Source organism: Cervus elaphus, chromosome 11, assembly GCF_910594005.1.
Source record: "Cervus elaphus chromosome 11, mCerEla1.1, whole genome shotgun sequence".
In the NCBI taxonomy this organism is placed as follows: Eukaryota; Metazoa; Chordata; class Mammalia; order Artiodactyla; family Cervidae; genus Cervus; species Cervus elaphus.
Genome location: NC_057825.1, coordinates 12,175,520 through 12,197,435, shown reverse-complemented (window position 1 = coordinate 12,197,435; position 21,916 = coordinate 12,175,520). Strand labels below are relative to the sequence as shown.

The 21,916-nt window shown below is 48.2% G+C and overlaps 1 protein-coding gene across 8 annotated transcripts in view; it reads right to left on the bottom strand.

Moving 5' to 3' along the window:
• Nucleotides 1-21,916, bottom strand: part of DENND1A (DENN domain containing 1A) — a 523,231-nt gene that overhangs the window by 64,305 nt on the left and 437,010 nt on the right. For all 8 annotated transcript variants that reach the window (XM_043916893.1, XM_043916896.1, XM_043916894.1 and 5 more), the window contains 3 exons: nt 3,694-3,798; nt 3,256-3,343; nt 1,302-1,342 (listed from right to left, as the gene is read on the bottom strand). In XM_043916893.1, the coding sequence (XP_043772828.1) occupies nt 1,302-1,342; nt 3,256-3,343; nt 3,694-3,798 (234 nt within the window). The remainder of the gene's footprint in view (nt 1-1,301; nt 1,343-3,255; nt 3,344-3,693; nt 3,799-21,916) is intronic.

Here is a 21,916-nt window from a genome sequence, read left to right as displayed (position 1 = left end):
GGAACTGAGAGCCAGATGGGGTCAACCATACAGGGCCAGCATGAGCAGTCCATACTCCAGAGGATTTTTAACCAAGTGCATCACATAACCAGATTTGTGGTGGTTTGGAAAGATATTGGGTTGGCCCAAAACTTCATTTGGGTTTTTCTGCAACAATCCCAACAGATTTGAATGGAAAGAGAAATTGGATCCAGGGCATATACAAAAGATTCAGACATACTAGGTAATTATTGGGATTAACTTTTAGCACAATTTTTGGTAACCGCCTGTATTAGAAACCTTGAGCTTTAATTAAAAACTTCAAAAATTTGACCTAGAAAGCATTCTCTGTTGTAGGATAATAGGAAATTTTCACCCACTCATTTGTTCCATACTGCTCTCCAAAATTACTCAGTATCCTATTTCAATGGTCCTTTAGAGTATTAAAACTCCCTTTATCAATCAATCAACAAGTCCTTATTGCTTGTCTGTGATTTGCCAAGTGCCATGTTTGGCCATTCGAGAAGAACAAAAGAAACCTTTCATTGAGGAATCGCTTACTCTCGGCCAACTGCAGCCACTTCCAAAGGACCCGCCTTGGCAGCAGTGTGCTTGGCCCACGAGCAGGAGAGCACACTTCTCACACCATGCTGGAGCTGCCTGTTTATGTGCCTGCCTCCCCAGTAAGATTGGGATCTCCCCCAGGGCAGGGCCTGTGCCCTGCTTCCCACGGGATCCTAGTGCCCAGTGCGGCGCCTGGCACATAGAATGCCTTCGGTACATACTCACTGATGAACTTAAGGAAAGGCAACCATCTGAATTCTTTAGTGGCTTTTGAAGCCCTAGCACCTGGATTCTAACACAATCAAAAACTGTTTACAATAATAGTGAGGGGACGAAACCTATCAGTGATGCATTTTCCATCCTCCCAGGGGCCTTGTGCTGTGAAACGTATTTCAGAGCAGGAAGTGGGACTGATTTTGGAGTTTCTCATGAAAAGTTCCCAACTGGTCTGACCCCAGAAAGAGACCCCTGGAAATCCTCTGAGGAGGCAATATCCTTTCAACATGCCTCGGCCTGCTTCCTGAGACAAGGAAGCTTCTCCTGGCTCTCATCACCCTCATTGAGGGCGGGCTTTGGACAGTCTCTTCCTGCTAGTCTCCACCTGGCACCAGAATGGCCTGGCTTTACAAACAAAAGTATCTTCAGCTGGGCGCACACAGTGCCCTGCGCCGAATGACAGCATTATGGGTGGCAGGGGAGGAGGAGGCTGGCTAGCAGCCAAGGAGGGGCCCTGGTAGCTCGGCGGGCGTGACACTTACCCGGACTGTGGAGAGCCACTGGTGGTACAGCTTATCACTCCCTGGGGAAAGAGGAGGCAGAGAAGCTGGTATTTAGAGAAGTCATATATACGCCCTCAGGAGTTCTTCAAGTTGCTTTCAGCATGCAGGACTTGGAAAGTTCAAAATCTGGAGAACCACACGGAGGCTCACACGCCCCCCTCCCTGAAGGAGCTGCTGCCACAGGTTTCTTTCTCAGAGTGCTACCTGATCCTATCAGTGTCCTGAGTACAAACCCAAACCCTCCTCCTTGCCTACTGGATAGAGGTCAGACCCCTTAACAACCCCGCTTCTCTTCCTCCATCCTGTCTTGGCACTGCCCACCCTCTGCCTCCGCGCTATGCTACCATCCGTACAACCTCAGGCTCCCTGACCCTGCATCCTTCAAGCCGTCCAAGTCCTCACTAACGCTGTTCCCCTTGTCTGGCCAGCATTCCCTGCTCTCTCTGCTGCACACACTCAGCGACCAGCTCAGTCATTTCCTCTGTGAGCTTCCCCCACTCCTTCCTCTGAACAGCCCTCTAGAATAGGTAACACCGATAGGTCCGTGTTCTCTCAAATTCTGTGAGTCACACCAGGGCAGGAACCACAGGGCTGTGTGTCCAGTAAGCACACATTCGGCCCTCCTTACGCTAAAGTAGTACCAGGAAAAGGAAAAGAGGGCGTTGTGGGGCACGGATTCATTTTATCTGGTGGGATAAGGAGGTCTTATCAGCAGACAGCTTTTCTAGAAGACTGAATGACTTGACTTAGTTTATCAACACCTGAAGCCTGTCTTCTCCCCAGAACCCATCAATTCAACTGTTAGGATACTTCTCAAACCCGCCTCCGTTGTAAAGCTCTCATGTTACAGAGTGAGCATTAATAGAGCCCTATCCTACCTGCACAAAGACCTGTGTGTGCTCCTTTTCCTGCAATGGTTTAGTTTGTATTTGTCTTTAGTTGTGAGTTTTCTCCTGGCATTCTAAAAGTTCCCTGAAGGCAGAACTGGGCCCCCTCTCATTCTTACTGTACAGAGTTGTGCTCACAGAAGGCATTCAGGAAACGCTCACCAATGATTTGCACACTGGTTTTATTGATTACTGTGCTCTCCACGCAGCACAGGTTAGTCGGGCCTGACAAAGGGGTTCGTAGGTGAGATAATGCCTGGCTCTATGAATTTATGCCCTGCCAGTTAGATTATCCAGCACAGTCCAGACCAGACACATGCCCAGCAATAAGAGGGGACCTGTAGCTGACTACCATTGTTTTGCATTTAGCTTTACTTTGCCGACAAAGACTTAGGCTCTGAGACTTGGAAAGGTGGACAGATTGGGATTCAGGAGGCAAGGTCAGCCTCTAGCATTTCTCTGGGCCTCAGATGCTTCTTCTGAATAAATGAGAGCCTGATTCCTCTGGTTCGAAAAGTCTACAGAGACAGGGCACCCTGCGATGATCTTTACACCTTAAAGAAACATGTAGCGATCCTGTGCCAGGGTCTGTCCTGGGTGTCTGCACACACTTTTCTTCAGGATCTCTGATTTCATCTCAATAGGACTCCTGGGAGGTAGGTACTGTTACACTCCGTGCATGGATAACAACATTTCAGCTAAAAGAGGTGAAATGACTTGACCAAGTCCTCACTGCCAGGCAGTGAATCCAGGTCTCCTAATTCAATACCTGGTATGCTTTCTGCTGCATTGTGGGGGCCACTACATTATCTAGACTTCACCCACCTGGGAGAAGCAAGTGACCCCAAGATGCAGGACTTTATTTGGACCAGTGCACATCTCATCAAAAAGGGAAGGGAATTCCTCCAACGTTTCAAGGCCAAGTTGGAAATCAGTCTCTCTTTCATCCCCAGTGAAGGAAAAAAGAAGTCATGGCCACTCCTTGTGAACACACCCCAATCCCACACACAGATCACAGATCATAAAGAAAAATGAACTGCCCTCACCGGCATACTCGCCCATGTTGATCTCCTCTTCAAAAACATCACTGAAGCCCTCGCCGGAATTGAGAAGGTCTAATCTACCATCGATAAACTATACAAAGAAAGAACAAAAGCATAACAGCTAGTACAAAGAAACAGCGGAAGGCCATTCAGCTGGGCTCCTTAGTATATGACCAAAGAACCAAGACAGGAAAAGGCCTTTGGAATTGTGAGGTTAAAAAACTGGCTGGCTGTTTATGATAACTTGTAAAACTGCATGGCGTATTTGCAAAGGCACTGTCTGGTGGCTAAGCACCCTTCTGACTCAGTCTCCCTCCCCAGACCCTGGGCCTCTTTGCACTGAGTCCCATCCATGTCCTCGGCCTCAGTGCTTAGAGAGGAGGCAGCTGCATAAACCCCACCGGGACCCCAGACGCGGACCAGGCGAGGGAGGCCAGGCACCTGTTTGAAGAGCTGCAGCTGGGTGGCGTTCTGCAGGAACTGCCTCATGGCTCCTGAGCGATAGTGCGACACAAAGGCTTCCTCGCAGAAGGTGATTGGCTCCTCCTGGGAGACGGAGATGAGACGGAGAGAGGAGGGTCAGAGGCAAGGAGCGAGAGCCATCAGTACCTGAGCTCTGGCAGGTGGCACTTCTACATCTGCTGATGTATCTCATCCTCACAGACCTGTGAAGTGGCTGTTATCCTGGCGGCACTCTACTCTACAGATGAGGAAGCCATTTCAGAGAGCATGAGATATCTCCCAAGGTCACAGAGCTGGTAGCAGGCAGGGTGGGAATGAAAGGCAGGATTCCAAACCCCGGCCGCTTCCATATTAGCCACAATCACACCCCAACAGCAAGTTATGAGACGTGCCCTTCAAGGGGATGATTCCCAAACTTTTCTTTGCACTTGTAGGAGAGGAACCCGCTCTTTGAATATCAAAGAGCTCTTTGGATATCTCCTCCTTTATGCAGAAGGAGCCCTGCTACCTTCAATAGCCCAGCTGCTCTGGGGGTGGGGATGCTGGCTGGACTCTCCTTGCTGGGGGGTCTTCTCGCCATCCCGTGCCCCTCGCCCCATCCTACACCTTTGCAGTCCCTAAGGCAGTGGAACACAGTTTGAAAACCATTCATAGAATGATCTTAACCAGGAGCAAGTTATAATTTTAAAATAATAACCAGGGATGATCAAAAATAAGATTTTATCACCCAGGTAACTTTGTGCTTATGCTGTTTGATAAGGAAGTTTGCTTTTACCGAACCACATTTTATGAGTCAAGAAAACGACACCCTAAGCTTAAAAAACCACCCATCTTTGTAGTCAACACCTCAATCCTTCTTTGAAGGTATTTGGAGTACTCATCTTCACAGACAAGGCTTTAATTTCAACAGTGTATTCTCAATTCTGAAAGATCAGACTTCTACATCTTGAACTGAATTAAAGGTACCCCTCCTCTCACAGACCTGGTGGCAAACACAGACGTTTGAAGCTCCACTTTTATCCTGCTTTAATGAGTTAGGTGAGTGTTAAATTTACTGTGTAGCTGCTGTAAATTCCGAGTCCCTCCTGCTTAAATCCAGTCAATATTAGCTCAGCAACTGGGCAGACTTACTGCACAAGGATGACCCTAAAATAATAGAGTAAGGGGAATATTTATTTGTATACAGTTGTACTCCACCTAGTTTTACAAAGGAACTGAAGTCCCTAAAACAAAGAAAAAAATCGGTGCTGGAAAATACATAAACATATAAAATGTATTTATTTGTGAAAAGAGCATTTGGATATGCAGGTCCTATGTGGTTTCTAAAATTAAGTTACAGGGACTTTCCTGTGGACCAGGGGCTAAGACTCTGTAGTCCCAATGCAGGGTGCCTGGGTTCAATCTCTGGTCAGGGAACTAGATCCCACGTGTCACTGTAAAAGTCTGCATGCTTCAACTAAAGATCCTACATGCCACAATTAAGACCTGATACAGCCAAATAAATAAACATTCTTAAAATGAAAGAAAAAGTTACAAAATTAGCTCTGAGCTTCCCGGCTGCCAAAGCAAGAAGGGAAGAATGCAAACATTACACTGTCTATGAGGAGAAAAACACACATCAGTTCCTCAGGGGAAAGAGTTTTCATGACATTTATTACTTTGGCATGAAATTTATACCTTCCTTGCTGAAAAGTGGAAAGATCAACCAGTGAGAACCAACAGAAGCCCACCTGGAATTCGATGCCTGTGGTCTGGAAGTTTCTCACCCTTGGAACCACAGCAGGGCAATTAATTCTCTCTCCAGGAGGTCTCAACCATGAGCACAATGTCACTCATACACTGATCACTGCTAATAAACACTGTCAGTTCAGACTTCTCTCATTCCAAACTCATGTCTCAATCCCCACCTGGATGGAACCTCAAACTCAGAATGGCCCCAAAACTCCCAATTACTATCCCATCTGGACTGCACTCTAAATCTGTTTTTCTTTCTGGAGCTATCATCATCCACGGCTGCTCACAGTACTGTCCCCTTTCCCCAGGGCAACGTCTCATCAGCCTGTCCCCTGCTCTCCATCCCTTGGCACAGGCCTGACTGCCGTGGCAGGTGTCCAATTTTATGTTGCTCTCCTCTTTTGTTCCTCCCCAACCACTTGAATTCTTCCGGCCAGAGTGATTTCTAAAATGCAAATTGGATCACGTCACTATCCTACTCAAGGACTGTGTAGATGTTACATTTGTGTGCTTATTTAATCCTTGCACTAGACTATAAGCTTCATGAGGGCAGGAGCAGGCCCCAGCTTTCTCTCCCAGAGTCCTTCTGTGCCACTTTCCTATGTTCTCCTGTACACTTTATGCTTCAAATGCATCTCCCAGTCACAGGCCAGGTCCTTTCCCACTTCCTCCTATGCTTTGGCCAGCTCTGCTCCTTCTACCTGGGCTATCGTCCTTTAAACACAGGCCTGTGTGTGGCAGTCACACACCTCTACTCAGTGCTTCCACAGGGCCTGGTACATCCTGGGTGCAGGGTAATCTTCATTGGTATCCCCATGACCAGGAGTTCGAGAGGGCAGAGGCCCTGCTGGACTCACTACTATACTCCTAGCCCTTAGGTAGAACCTCAGGGATATTGGTTAAAGAACCACAGAATGTGCGTGGCCCTGGTTCCTGTCATAGGAGCCCTGCAGTCTCCGTTGTGGCTGAGATAGTGCTTAGCCTGATGGTAAAGAGGTCTCAGAGCATGGGGCCTGATGAGTGACGCTTGTGTCCAGGGAGCTTAGAGCTGCTCGGGGGATATGCTCGTTGGAGCTGTGAGCATTCATTCCTGGAGCTTTGGCCCAGCATTGCCAGGAAGAAGAAGTCTGCTGAGGGATCAAAAAATTCAAATTTGCAATCAGATTTGTATGGAAGAGCAGCCTGAGGCAGGCTTTAGCTGTAGGAGAGCAGAAAGAATCTCATCTTTGGGGAGACATGAACATTTTGAGGCCTGTCGTCTATTTACTGGAGATGACATCCCCCTGGTCAGATGTCTGTGCCATAGAAACAAACTGAAGGACGTGGGCATGGATGGGAAGGACTCAGGGGAAATGTGACAGAGGGGGCCTTTCTCGCAGAGAGCTCAGAGAACAACAGCAGCAGTTTCAGCTGAGCATGGAAACAAGTACTGCCCAGCGCTGCTGGGCTGGGCAGCAAAATATCCACCAGAGTCAGAGAGGAAAGGGCTAATCTTTTCGGGGCAGTAGGTGCGAACATGGGAGGAGAAGTGGACACGTTCAGTGGAGCTTGGGAGGGTAAGGGTTAGGTGAGCCGTTCCCATCCACCAGGGCAACCGTCCTGCCCTAACCCGGTGCTATTACCAGAGGCATGTGTAAGGTCTGACCGGCAGCAGGCACAGAGGGTGCCTTCCCTGGCAGTACTCATCTCCTAAGGAAGTGCGCATACTCACGGTTCACCTGATCCTTACAGAGGAGCAGGTCACACGACCCGCACAAGGCAGAGTCTGAGTTTTACACAAGGTGGCTTCTGAAGCCCAGCTCTCTCGTGTATGGTCTGCTGTAGACGTGGGCCTTTCTCGAAGGCCTCAATTCTGTCTGCCCTTGGACACCTTCTGGTGATCACAAGTGTTCTCTTCAAAGTGGGAGCCCCTCACATTCTCCGAGTGGACACCCAAGCCCCTCAGAGATGAACTGCTCCCAGGAGAGAGGAGGTGAGCTGCGGTGAAGGTCCTTTCTGCCACAGGCCCAACTCAATGCCTACCCATTCGCATTCGCTTGTCCACCCCCTCCTGCAGTTGAAATGGCTGCCCCCATTCTGCTCTCTGCAGCGGTGGAGGGGTAGGTAAGGTGCCTTGTTAATTCCCTCCTTTGTAAGAAGTGCTGATTTAGTTCTCCTGTTAGGCTGATTAAACCTTTTGTCTTCTTGGGCGACACTCTAGGCGCTGGGGTTACTGACTGAGAGCGATTTTAATTCAGGCAAGTCAGGCCGTGAGCGTTCAAGCTCAGATCACATTAGCAGAGTTTTCCGTCCCTGACCCGAAGGACGAAGGACGGTTAAACACAACTGCTTAACCCTATCAAGGACTTGGTTACGAAAAGACAAGTTTTACTCTTGGATTATCTTCTTGACACATGGAATCAATCAAAAATTCCATTACTGATGAGTTCATCTTTGTTAATACGTGAAGTTGGTGATTCCAAAGGTTTAATTCCAGAAATAAATGGCTTTTATCCACAGCACTGAGGGTACTGGCATAAAAATAAAATCTCCCATCAGATTCTTCAGCATCTTTCCTTGTTCTGCTGATGTATACTGAAAGCATCAAATTATTATTTTTCTTCATAAATTTAATTTTTAACAAAATTTTATGTGCATATTTATTCTGCAATTTTAAGAAAAAAATGAGGTGCCCACTCTTATGGACCTTGCTTAAATTAAAAAAATGATAATTCTGGAAGATTCATCCATCCAAATATTTTGAAACACCTACTGTGTGCCAGGCTCTGAGTTAGAGAAATACAAAGATGAATAAAATACAGTTCCTACAAATAACACTAATAATCAAATGAGGGGTAGGGAGAGGATGAGGTATGCCTGGATGATACAAGAATGGCAGAATGTTATGTTTATAGCAGCATTATTCACAAAAGTCAAAAGATGGAAGCAATCCAAGTATCTACAGGCAAATAAACAAAAATATACATACAATGAAATATTATTCTTCCTTCAAGAAGAAGGGCTTTTTGGACAGTATGAATGAAACTCGAAAGTATTACACTAAGTGAAATAAGCCAGTAACAAAAGGACAACTCTCTTATCTCTGGAGTTGTCATCTTCATAGGGACAGAAGTAGAATGGTGGTTGTCTGGGGCTGAAGGGGAAAGGTGGGGGAGCTGTTGCCTAAAGGGCATAGACTTTTTGTTTTGCGGGATGAAGAAAGTTCTAGGAATGGTCAGTGGTGATGCTGCATGGCAATGTGAAGTGTGAATATATTTCATGCTCTTGGGCTGTCCACCTAAAAATGATTGAACTGGTAAAATTTAAGTAATGTATATTTTACCATAATTAAACTTTTAAAAATGATACAATACTTACAGTTGTAGAAGCAGTGCAATAGGTACATAGGAGTTTGTACATTTTGTACATATTTGAAATTTTCCATAATAAAAATAAAAAAGCTCCTGTTACCAAGGAGTCTGGCTACTTCAGGGAACAAATGAGCACAGTACAGCGTGATGCCTGGCACACCAGAGGGCTGGTTCTGGTTTTTCTGGGTAAAGCCATCTTAAAAAAAAAAAAAAAAAATTTTTTTAAATTAAAGAAGAAATCTGATTCATTTGAGGTAACACAACATGGTGGAGAGAGAATATGTCCTGGGGTCAGAAAGTCCTGGACTTGAATCTGGACTCTGAAGATACTGGCAACGTGGCCTCAAGTAACTTGTCTTCTCTCATCTGCAACAATGACTCAAACCTGGCCCATCTCTTAGGGTTGCTTGTAAGATTCGGACAAATGACAACAAATACATTTTGCACAAATAACTATTCTTGAGGGCAGAGACTGGGTTTTACCAAGACTGGTAACACAATTTGTGGAAGCCAGGGTAAAAGAAATAAGCAGGAAAAAAGTGCTGTTGAGTACTAAAATATAAAGCTTTTTTTTCTTCATGATCTCTTTATGGTGCTTTTAAAGTTTGCTATTTAATGTCATTCCATGTAAAGAAAAAAATAAGAATTTAAATTATTAGCATGGCTTTAACTGTTCAGCTTTGTATCGTGCAATGCCAGTTCTAAATGCTAACATATGTGGAATCGTATTTTGTAAATCATATATGCATTTGTGTTTTGTTCTTACCAGACAGTGGAAATGCTGCACAAAGCTAACTCAACTGTTTTTTATTTCAATTCTTGATACACGCACACTTTATTAGCATTCTCTGCCTTTGGCTTACTGAGGAGAAAAGAAAAGGGACGATGGTTGCTCCATCTTTTTCTCTCCTTCCATGTCATCAAGGGACGAGGTGGTTGGCTGACACAAGGATGAGTTGGGAATGTGACAGGTTTCTGTGGTCGTTATTGGCACTTCCTAGAACACCCCTGTCTTCTCTCAGTGTTGAAGAACTTCTGGCTCTGACACAGAGTGTGGACTCTGGGGCCTGTCAGTGCCACCTGTTGTGGCCACAGACACTGACATGTTTACCCTGCCAGTGAGCTCCATGTGTGCTGGGTGAGCTGGAGCACCCCGTGCAGACCTCTGCTCCCGCACACACCCCACTGCCCCTCAGACTCCATTCACAGAGCACAAGTTCGAGGGTAAGGAGTTTTAAGATGGTGACAGAAGAGCATCAACCACACACAGGCCATCTGTGCCCAGGGCCCCGGCTGCATGCTGCACAACACAGGCCAGTGAGGCCTTCGGGTTTCACACTTCTCTTATCCCCCTCTCCCTTCACAGGCTAAACACTCCTTAGGGGCTCTGGTGGTTGACTCTGTTTGCCATCTGGCTGGCCAGCATAGAACAGCTTCAGGCAAGTTTGTGGGTTGACGGAGGTGGGGTTTCTAAACTCTTGAGCGTGACCCACAAGGCTCTATGTGACCTTCCCCAGCTGATGTTTCTTGCTTATGACACCATCTACCTTGTCCACGCACTCATTCCCTTCCAGAAAGTCTGGACTGTCGACCACCCACTGCTTCACACACTCTCACTCTTCTGGCTTCCTTCTTCACGATACTTCCTTGTGAGAACCTTACCTGATGCCCTCAGGTGAAAAGAGCCTCTGTTCCTCCTCCAAGCCCCTACACCGGTGCCCACCAGCCTCTTCCCAGCCCACAGCAGACTTCTAGAGGCAGGCTAGGACCTGGCATGCAATAAACATTCACTGAGTCACTCCAGGAAGAGGCAGATGGGGCAGCGGGACACAGAGCTGGGTTCCAGTCCCAGGTCTGCCCCTGTGTACACACGGATGTACGCTTGGATCCCCATTCTCACCACCTGCCACAGGGGATCGCGTGGGGGTTAAACAGGGGTGAGTGTGATAGTGTGTTTATTAATGCTCAACCATGACCATGCATTAGAATCACCCAGGGCACTTTCTTAGTAGTTCCTAAAACTCCCCAGGTGACTCTAATGTGGCCAAGGTTGAGAACCACCGGTGCAAGTGAAAGTGACCAGCATAGCACCCACACCAACCAACGTTCATGTTTTGAAATTTAAGAGTAAAGAAATATTATAGAGAAAGCCAGAGAACCTGGCCCTGTTTATTACCAGCAGTCCCAAACCAACTGCATTTTAAGTATCTCCAATGTCCTAATAAAATACCCAAATCACTGGCCAAAGTGCAGCAGAGCCATATCTTGCTCTGAGGTTTGAAGGGTCCTTCTAAAACGTCCCCTGAGCAGCCAGTACTGTTTGCTCCGGGTCTCAGCACCACTCCCAGAGCTGGGTCAGAAGGCTGCTCCTCACGGGGTCAGCCAACGACCTTCGGTGAGTTCCCAGCAGACACGGAAAAGGCTGAGGATGGTGTCCAGCCTCAGTTTAGTTCAGTCGCTCAGTCGTGTCCGACTCTTTGCAACCCCATGAATCGCAGCACGCCAGGCCTCCCTGTCCATCACCAACTCCCGGAGTTTACTCAAACTCATGTCCATCGAGTTGGTGATGCCATCCAGCCATCTCATCTTCTGTTGTCCCCTTCTCCTCATGCCCCCAACCCCTCCCAGCATCAGGGTCTTTTCCAATGAGTCAACTCTTTGCATGAGGTGGCCAAAGTATTGGAGTTTCAGCTTCAGCATCAGTCCTTCCAATGAATATCCAGGACTGATCTCCTTTAGGATGGACTAGTTGGATCTCCTTGCAGTTCAAGGGGCTCTCAAGAGTCTTCAACTCACAGTTCAAAAGCATCAATTTTTCGGCACTTGGCTTTTTTCACAGTCCAACTCTCACATCCATACATGACCACTGGAAAAACCATAGCCTTGACCAGACAGACCTTTGTTGGCAAAGTAATGTCTCTGCTTTTTAATATGCTCTCTAGGTTGGTCATAACTTTCCTTCCAAGGAGTAAGTGTCTTTTAATTTCATGGCTGCAGTCACCATCTGCAATGATTTTGGAGCTCAAAAAAATGAAGTCTGACACTGTTTCCCCATCTATTTCCCATGAAGTGATGGGACCAGATGCTATGATCTTAGTTTTCTGAATGTTGAGCTTTAAGCCAACTTCTTCACTCTCCTCTTTCACTTTCATCAAGAGGCTTTTTAGTTCCTCTTCACTTTGTGCCATAAGGGTGGTGTCGTCTGCATATTTGAGGTTACTGATGTTTCTCCCGGCAATCTTGATTCCAGCTTGTGCTTCTTCCAGCCCAGCGTTTCTCATGATGTAGTCTGCATGTAAGTGAAATAAGCAGGGTGACAATATACAGCCTTGACATACTACTGTTCCTATTTGGAACCAGTCTGTTGGTCCACGTCTAGTTCTAACTGTTGCTTCCTGACCTGCATACAGGTTTCTCAAGAGGCAAGTCACGTGGTCTGGTATGCCCATCTCTTTCAGAATTTTCCAGTTTATTGTTATCTACACAGTCAAAGGCTCTGTAATAGTCAATAAAGCAGAAATAGATGTTTTTCTGGAACTCTCTTGCTTTCTCGATGATCCAGTGGATGTTGGCAATTTGATCTCTGGTTCCTCTGCCTTTTCTAAAACCAGCTTGAATATCTGGAAGTTTATGGTTCACGTATTGCTGAAGCCTGGTTTGGAGAATTTTGAGTAGTACTTTACTAGCATGTGAGATGGGTGCAATTGTGCGTTAGTTTGAGCATTCTTTGGGACTGCCTTTCTTTGGGATTGGAATGAAAACTGACCTTTTCCAGTCCTGTGGCCACTGCTGAGTTTTCCAAATTTGCTGGCATATTGAGTGCAGCACTTTCACAGCATCATCTTTCAGGATCTGAAATAGCTCAACTGGAGTTCCATCACTTCCACTAACTTTGTTCGTAGTGATGCTTTCTAAGGCCCACTTGACTTCACATGCCAGGATGTCTGGCTCTAGGTGAGTGATCACACCATCGTGATTATCTGGGTCATGAAGATCTTTTTTGTACAGTTTTCTGTGTATTCTTGCCACCTCTTCTTAATATCTTCTGCTTCTGTTAGGTCCATACCATTTCTGCCCTTTATCGAACTCATCTTTGCATGAATGTTCCCTTGATATCTCTAATTTTCTTGAAGAGATCTCTAGTCTTTTCTATTCTGTTGTTTTCCTTTATTTCTTTGCATTGATTGCTGAGGAAGGCTTTCTTATCTCTCCTTGCTATTCTTTGGAACTCTGCATTCAAATGGGAATATCTTTCCTTTTCGCTTCTCTTTTTTCACAGCTATTTGTAAGGCCTCCTCAGACAACCAGCCTAGCATATGCCAAATACTTACTCCTGGGAGGCAGGGAAGGAGGGAGGGAGAGTTGGGATGGAAGGATTAGACTCCAGCCAATTCAGGTTAGCCAGAAGCAGGCACGAGTAAAGGGTGAGGAGGCCGAGGTTGGCTGAGCACTTGCTCTGGACCAACATGTGTTAATACCTTCCCCTCCTGGAATCCTCACCAGAGCCAGGAGCACCCATGAATGACTCCCACCTTACCGATGAAGAAAGGGCGCCCCGGCTGATGAAACACTCTGCTCAAGGTTCCAGAGCTGGTGGGTCTGAATGACTCCCAAGTGCAAGCAGCTTTCCCCGCACCCCCAGAGGCACATGGTGGTACACGCCTGAGGGCTACCAGGGGTGGAGGGTGGTGGGAAGGTGGTCACTGAACAGCCACGGTCATGGCTCTGGCAGGGCTGGGCCGAGCCATGTTGGGGGATGAGAGGACCAAGACAGTCTTTCGAACCATGCATGTGGTAGCCCAGGCGCGCCAGGGACAGCCTCCCAGGCTGGGCCCCTGTGACTATAATAAGCCCTAAACAAAGAATCAATGTGCCACTCTGAAGGCGGCTCACTGTTGGGATGATTTCAGTTGGGGAAATGTGGGTGCCCGACGAGAGCTCCTCAGATGATTTGCAGGGCCAGAGACAGCCGGGCTGACAGTATTTGCCCATTCGGGCGGGCCAGCCGCTTGGTATTGACAGGAGGCCCCACACACTCTCGCTAGATTACAGTAAAGACATTCAAATCACAGGCACGCGGCCTACGCCCAGCTCCTCTGTGCCAGCAGCCCCTGGCTTCTGCATTAACTGAGACAAACAGGGGGAAGTCAGGAAATTCTGATTAGCAGACGAGCCGGGAGGCTGCGGAAGCTGAGGAGACATGATGAAGGGGGTCCGCGTGCACACCAGCTTAAGATTTCCTTCCCATAAGAAATGCAGATGGCGGCGGCTCGATGGGAAAGCAGGTGCTGTGATTAAACAGAGGCTGCTCACTGAGTGCCACCTGCCCTGGGCGCTCTCCTGTGCATCATCTCACCCTTCAAGGCCACCTGTGAGGCAGGTGTCGCCGAGACCTCCCTTTGACAGATACAGCTACTGAGGCTCAGAGGGGTGAAGTCACTGGCCTCTGGCCATAGAGCTGGTCACAGACAGAGCTGGAGTTTGAAGCCAAGTCTGTCTGGTCCTGGGCTCATGTGACACAATATTATTTAAAATATAACACAGTGTTTGTATCTCTCTCTCAAATACAGAGATAGTATTTGATGTATCAACTGCCATCGGGGCTGCTCCAGCAATTCGGAGTGATGGAGTAGAAGCGGTGATGAAGGGCGGGCTCTAGAGAGATGAGTGAGCTTGGGCTCCACCCTGGGCTGGCAGGAGCCATCCATCTCTGGAGCCTCTGTTTTCTTACCAACATGCCGGAGACAATTCCCACCCTCATCCTCTGAGCACTCACACCATGACATCGGCAGGTCCCAGGAGCAGCGGCCGGATGAGTGAGAGCTGGTGACCACCCCTCACTGAGTGAACTTCCACACTGTTCCCAGTAGGGAACCACACAGGGACACACCAAGATCTGTGTCAAACACCTTCTGCTCAGCCACCGGTGTGCCTCGCTGTCACTGAGCGCCACACTCTCGGTTTTAACACAGTGACCCTTACATTCCAAAGTCCCAGGAAAGGATGTGCCAAACCGACTAGAGATGAGGACTTTGTTTCCTGAGAGTGAGGAGAAGACAGTCCAAGAGCACATAGTGGAGAGGGGGTGGGTTTGGAGGGCCTGGTGGTCCCCTGAGCAAAAAGCAAAGCAACCTGAAGAGTGACCAGAAGGAGAATCAACGCGAGCTATGGCCATGGGAATACGGGACTCACAGATCAAAAGGCTTTTAAAGGACATGAAAATAAAACTGGAGCAGCACACAATAATTCTGTAGAGAGGAGAAATCCCAACTCTCTGAGTTAAGTGAGGGGGAGACAGACAGACCTCACCTAAGATACGTCAGTCCTTGGTGACACGGCCCCCAGGGAGCTCATTCACGGCACTGTCCACGTGCTGGATTATCGGGCTCACTCACAGGGTCACTGACACATGACCAGCCCTCTCCCAAATGTCACTTATTCAGGGCCGACCTCTGGTGTCTGAATGGGGTGTGCTGCCCAGGAGGCCCTGGCAGCAAGTTATTAGTCATGAGCAAATGGCAGCATTGTGAAGGGGAACGGGCACAAGGGGAAGAGCCGAGATGCTCAGCTTGGCTTTGACTCCTTTTCCTTGTCTGGCCTTCAATTTCTTCATCTATTAAATGGAAAGGCACTGGGCTAGAAAATCTTCAAGGTACTTTCAAATGTTAACACGTACCATTTCTAGATGCCCGTCCAGGTCACTCTATAAAAGACCTTTCTCTACAAGGTCACCCAAGCCCCCCGTCAGCGAATGTGTTTCTGTGCACAGCTCTCCACGCAGATCTGGGAACAGGGAACAACAGCTCTGCCACTTTCTGCATCTAGAGCACGGCGGAAGACCCTGAGCCCTCGGAGACAGTTTTCTTATTCCCCAAATGGAAGATACATTTCTTACTTCACGGGGCTATGCAGGGATCAACAGGTGATTCACATAAAATCAAACTCAGGCCTTGACTCCTAGAGGGGCTAAAAAACACTGGTTTTCTACCCCAAATAATGGTAGTTCTCTGCCCAGAGTGTGCTTCCTGTGACTTACTTCAGGGCCTGTGATGTGCACTCCCTGTCCAGGACACACATCAGGTCAGTGGGGTCAGGACCATGATGTGGAGCGACAAGAAAAGGATAACGCCCACAGCGACTTCTGCCGAGTCCCTGCCTGGGCTGGGCACAGCGGGCATGTGGAACTGTGCTTGAAGGCTGGATCTGTACAAGAACCCTACCAAGACAGGCTCTTTATTCTCATCTTGCAGAGGGACACGACTTGCCCAAGGCCACAATGCTGCAAAGAGCCAGGGCCGTATTTGAAGCCCTTTCTGTCTGTCCCCAAAGCCCAGACAGGCTCTTCCTACAACACCCCAGGGTACTCTGAGCATGCTCAGTTGCCCAAACTCCTTCCCACTCTGGGTTTCTGGGGGAACTTGAGACAAAGAAGATAATTTCTTACACATGAGCCCTTTCTCACGTACTGCAGTCCCAGCCTAAGGAGACCGGAGTCTCTGGATGGGGATTATGTACCATCTGGGGTCTCGAGAGAGACTCAGAGCAGCCCAGAGCCCCATGAATGGGGAAGCCAGTGAGCCTCTGTGAGCCTGTTTCCTCATCTGTAAATTGGAGATATTACCTACTTCATATCTAGAGGTTTGAAATGATACCATATTTGTCTAGGTGCCAACTCTGAGGGGCACAGAGCAGGGGCACAATGGCAGTTCAGGTCCTAATAGCTCTTTTCAGATGCCCTTTGAGAGCTGGGTGCTTCATCTTGTGTGGGGCCTTCTGCATCTTTCCCTCAACAAACACCTGTGATGGGGGCTGAGCAGGGGGTGAACTGTGAAAGCACAGACAGGGTGACTATGCAGGGCGGAGCGGCGGGGAGCTCCAAGAAAGGCCACATGGTGGGGAGGGTGGGGGAACAGCAGCACTGATATAAAAACCAAGCTCCAAGGAAGGGCAGGCATTCGCTAGATAGAAAAGCAGAGAGGGCCAGGAGCAGAGGAGCGGGGCAGTGACAAGGAGCGCACGGTGAGGAGGTGCTGTCCCTGGGGCTCGAGGGGCACGTCACAGAAGGAGTGAGTGAGGGAGAGATGCCACCTCTCTTCTTGAAAGCCAGAGATCTGAGGAGTGGTGAATGCTGGACCCCTATAATACACAACTGCCAAGAAAGGTGCAGAAAATAATTTACTCAGCACATGCCAGCAGCCTGCCCCTGAGCAACCCACCCAGCCCTGAGCTGAGCCTTCCCTGTCCGAGGAGCACATTCCATTCACAGGGAAAGAAGGGCTTCATTTTCTCAGAGCCTCATCTTCAAATCCACCCGCTATGGGCCAGGCTGTGGGCGGAAGTCCCCCCTCCTCGCCCTTCCTTCATGGATTAACAGGGGACAGCTGCCCTGGGACGCCCCCGCCTTCCCTCTTCCTGCCTTGGCTGGGTGAGGCATCCCTTCTCTGGGTTCCGCAGCCCCTGCACCCCCCACTGTAGCCCTTCCTGCCGTTTCTGTACTCCAGGCCGCCCAGGCATTCTCTCACTAGATGTGGACTCCTCGTGGGCCCGGGTGGAGGCTTACATGGCTCTCCATCTCCTGTTCTAGCACACTGCCTGGGTCAGCACAGGCACTCCAATGCTTGTTGAATGAATTATTCACGGCAGATAAGGCTACAGGAACACTTCTGAGAAAGAGGCCAACGGGGTGGAGAGCAAGACAGACAGACTGAGGATGCGAGCGTGAGGGTGAGCAAGAGGAAGGGAGGAGAGAACATGGTGTTGTGTGCTGGGAGGGGTAGCGAAGGGAGGCGGGAGGCCGGGAACACCGTCTAATTAGACCACATGTGCAGAGCAGCATCTGGCTCAAAGCGCAGCAGTTTACACCGCTCCTGGAGTTGTCGTGGAGACAACCACATGACCAGCCTGGAGCCGAGACTCGGGGGCAGCAATCCAGATGCACTCCTAACATATTCTGACAGAGAGCAGATGGGCAGCTATTTGCAGGGCCAAAAAATGCCAACTCCGCTCCCCTCCAGACCTGCGTGCCCTCACTGATCATTTTCATCTTGTAAAGTCATTCTTATCTGCCCTGGAACCACCAGTTCCTCCCGTGTAGGAATCAGTGTGAAAGCTGCTATTTCTGTAGTTCTCCGACCATCACGACTTCCGGCCTGCTCCTGTGAGCGAGGAAATGTCACCACCTTTAATGAAGGGGTCCTCTCCGCTGGGCTCCACTGCTGCAAGGCTCCTCCCCCTTCCAATCTCTTTCTTCACCATTAAAGTGCCTAAATTCCTCAGTCTTTAGGTCCCACTAAACAGATCCTGGCTCAAGAGCAATGCTGAGCAAGTGTGGGGAGAACAGGGGCTTTGTGGCTGAGCTCCTACCAGGCCCGGTACTCACCTGGGCGTGCCCTGGGCCTCTCTCAGCTCAATTTACTTCTCTGCAAAATGGGCTTTGTAACATCTACTTTCACGGGGTTATTTCAAGGATCAAAGTAAATAATTATAGAAGATCCCCCAAAATAACAAAATCCTATAAAATATTTTTTACCAGGATAAAAGTTCTTTATAAACCTCAAAAATTTTAGGCAGAAAGCTCATTAAAAAAAAAAAAAGGACAAAGAATGACAGAAAAGTGACCAAAAAAAAAAAAAAAAATCTTAGGTTCTATATGAAACTTGATTACCCAGGTATATGGCAAATTTCTCATTATATCTTTGGTGAGGGGGGAAAACATCTAGTGTTGGAGAGTCAGGTTGGGTTTGAATTCTGGCTCTGATGCTTACCAGCAGTGTGATCTTTAGGAAGCAACTTAGAGTTCTCTAGAGCCGCAGGTTCTTTATCCATTAAATGGGAATAATCATTTTTACCACTAATGACCTAATTCAATATAATGACAACATACACAGGCACTCAGTAAAGGTTTCCCTTCTTCCTGATCATTTAACAGAATCAAGTAAGACTGAGGGTGAGGAAGAGTAGGAGAAAGTATGGGTTCAGTTAGAGCAGGCCGGAGTCACCCTTCCTGGCTGTCTGGCCTTGGGAAAGCACTCATCTTTTCTGAGCCTCAGTTTCCTCTTCTGGAAAAGGAGGAGAACAGGATCTACCTGACATGCTGCTGTGTGGTTTACAGGGAACAGTGAACATAAAGCAGTTAATAAAGGCCATCATGATCCTCCCCTTTCTTACTGGAGAAATCCTCAACTCTTTTGGCAAAAATTACATCTTCTATGAGGGTCTAACCTGGGGTACATATGCCACACTGTCTCAAAACAAATGAGTTTCCTTTTTGATGGACAGGGCATAAAGTGACAAAGTGAAGTGAGGCCCGGGACCAGAGGTGCGGGCTGCTTTGGGCTCTCCCCAGCACGGTGTCCCGGCCCAGCCTGCTGCCTGAGTGGCGTGCGCGGCGGGCTTGTCCAGGTGCGCAGAGGCTTATTTATAAAGCACCGCAGGGCTTCTCGCGGCCACACGTGCCTGCCGTCGCAGGTGTGGGGAAGGCCCGGCTAAAAATACTGCTAACGTGGGTTTAATGTCGCCCAGCAGAGACTAATGATTGTTTTAAGTAAATATTAATTATAAGAGTTGCCTAGATAGAGTGGCATGAATATTCCTGCACCTACATACACAGGCCAAGAGCCTATGCGGGGAGACAACTTCTTACATACCTCCTCCAGGGAGTTATTTAATGACTGGAGGACTCTAAATACTTGGGCCAATTCCTGGTTAGAAGAGTTGGGAAGTGTTTCAACATGTGAGATACAGGGATTTTCCTATCTGAGAGACAGATGATCTTCACCAGGCCAGATAGCCGATTCAGTTCTACTGGGCCCTTTACCACGAAAAACGATCACAGTGGTGTGGAGAACCCAGGTTTGGTTCAGGGCCCAGCATGCTGGCCAGCCGATCGCAGGGGGCAAGTATCTGCCCAGGAGCCTGGAGGTGGGGGTCACAGGTCTGTTCTGCTTCTAGTGCTTTACTACTTGTGTCCCCTTGGGCATGCCCTCCCGGCTCTGAGTCTCGGTCTCCTCACTTGTATGGGAAGCTAACAATGGTTGATCATTTTGATAATGGTTCCTACATCTGATATCGCAAGGAGACTCACCTAGGGATGGTCTTTTAAATGCAGATTCCTAGGCTGTGGCTCAAAACTTTACAAAGCTGCTCAGATGATTCTAATGCATTTGGGAACCTGGGTGGGGTTCCCACTACTACAAGAGTAGTAGACACTTAGATGTGCTTACCACGTGTAAGCACAGATACCTTTCTAAGCGTTTTATGTGTATGTCCTCATTTATTTATTTATTTTTCCTCATTTAATCCTTGTAACAGCCCCATGAGGTAGATACTGTTGCTGTCCCCATTTTACAGGTGGGAAATGGAGGCACAGAAATGAGTTAACTTTTCTAGGTTCACACAGGCAGGATCTGACACCCAGGTGGCCTGGCTCAGGTCTGTGCCAGACCTAGACTGCAAGCAGCAAGGGGACAGTGGCTGCTCCTCTTCTCTACCATTGTGTCCCCACTGCTCAGGGCAGAACCTTCTGGAGCAGGTGATGGATGCATTCATCAAATGTCCAAGTGCTTTTAGATAGCATATCTCACAACATCCCAAGGAAGATGGGATCATCACACCCTCCACTTTCAGACAAAGAAATGAAGGGCAGGACAGGGTGATAACCAACTTGAGGCCATTTCTGAGTGAGGGGTGGGACTGAGATTGGAGGCCAAGCTTGGCTTGCTCCTGTATCTCCTGCTATGTAGCAAGGCAGCACACAATAGCAAATTCCTGCTCCACAAGATGAATGTAAGGATTAAATGGATGTAAGACTCCTCACATACTAAACTGCTTCCCAAATCCTCCTAGTAGACTACTTCTATTTCTCCCTAGTTGTTTATTTCAAAGTACCTATTGCTATGACCCCACATAGTTTTCAGAAAAGAGAATGTCCTCAGAGGGGTCTTTATACCTGAGCTCTTTTGCTGGGACATGTAGACAATAACAGTTCTATGTAAGGCTAAGACATTCACTGGTGAGGGCCACCAGACTCTGACTTTCTGGAACCTGGACTCATGATCTTCCAGCTCCTGATCTCTATGTCCCAAGGGTGTTGTTAAGTCCCCAAAGTCTTGTCTGACTCTTTTGCAACCCCGTGGACTGTAGACTGCCAGTGTTCCCTGTCCATGGGATTTCCCAGGCAAGAATACTAGAGTGGATTGCCATTTCCTTTTCCAGGGGATCTTTCTGACCCAGGGATCAAACCTGCATTTCCTGCATTGCAGGCGGGTTCTTTACCATTGAGCCCCTGGGGAAGCCCCGGTGTCCTAAGTCCCTACTGTAATAGGCAAAGCTGAGGGAAGAGGGTGGGACTGCATCTGACCCAGCAGGACCTGTGAGGGACTCAGCCCAGATAACCAAAGCCGCCCTCTCTCTGTAGAAATTCCTTGTGAAAGTCTCAACCTCCACTGTCACAGTTGAGTTATTAAGTCTTCCAAAGGCTTCCAGAGGCTGTCAAGGGGATGGGCATCAGGGGATGGGCTGAAGTCTGTGCCAGGGCACCACGGTGGCTGTGACTTCAGCCATTTCCTAGTCCACAAACTAAGGACAGTCCAGTTCCCATGAAATGGCAGGCCCCTTCCAACAGGGGCAGGCAGCTGTCTTCTCTTCCAGAATATCAAATCACCATGACTGTCCCCCTTTCCTTAATAATAATAATAGGAGTAGTAATAATAGCAGTAAACACTTACTGAGTGTCTGCTATTCACAAACAGTATTACAGTTAGCAGTTAACATGCTGAATTATTTAGAGGAAACTGTACTGATATCTGGGCTTCCCATGTGGTCCTAGTAGTAAAGAACCCGCCTGCTAATAAGGGAGACCTAAGAGACGCGGGCTCAATCCCTGGGTTGGGAAGATTCCCAGGAGGAGGGCATGGCAACCCACTCCAGTATTCTTGCCTGGAGAATCCCAATGAACAGAGGAGCCTGGTGGGCTATAGTCCATGGGGTCACAAAGAGTTGGACATGACTGAAGCGACTGAGAACATACTGTTATCTGCAACTTACTCTGAAAATGCATCAAAAATAGGTCCAGTGAGAGATGGAAAGATACCTGATACAGCAGACATAGTAAAATGTTA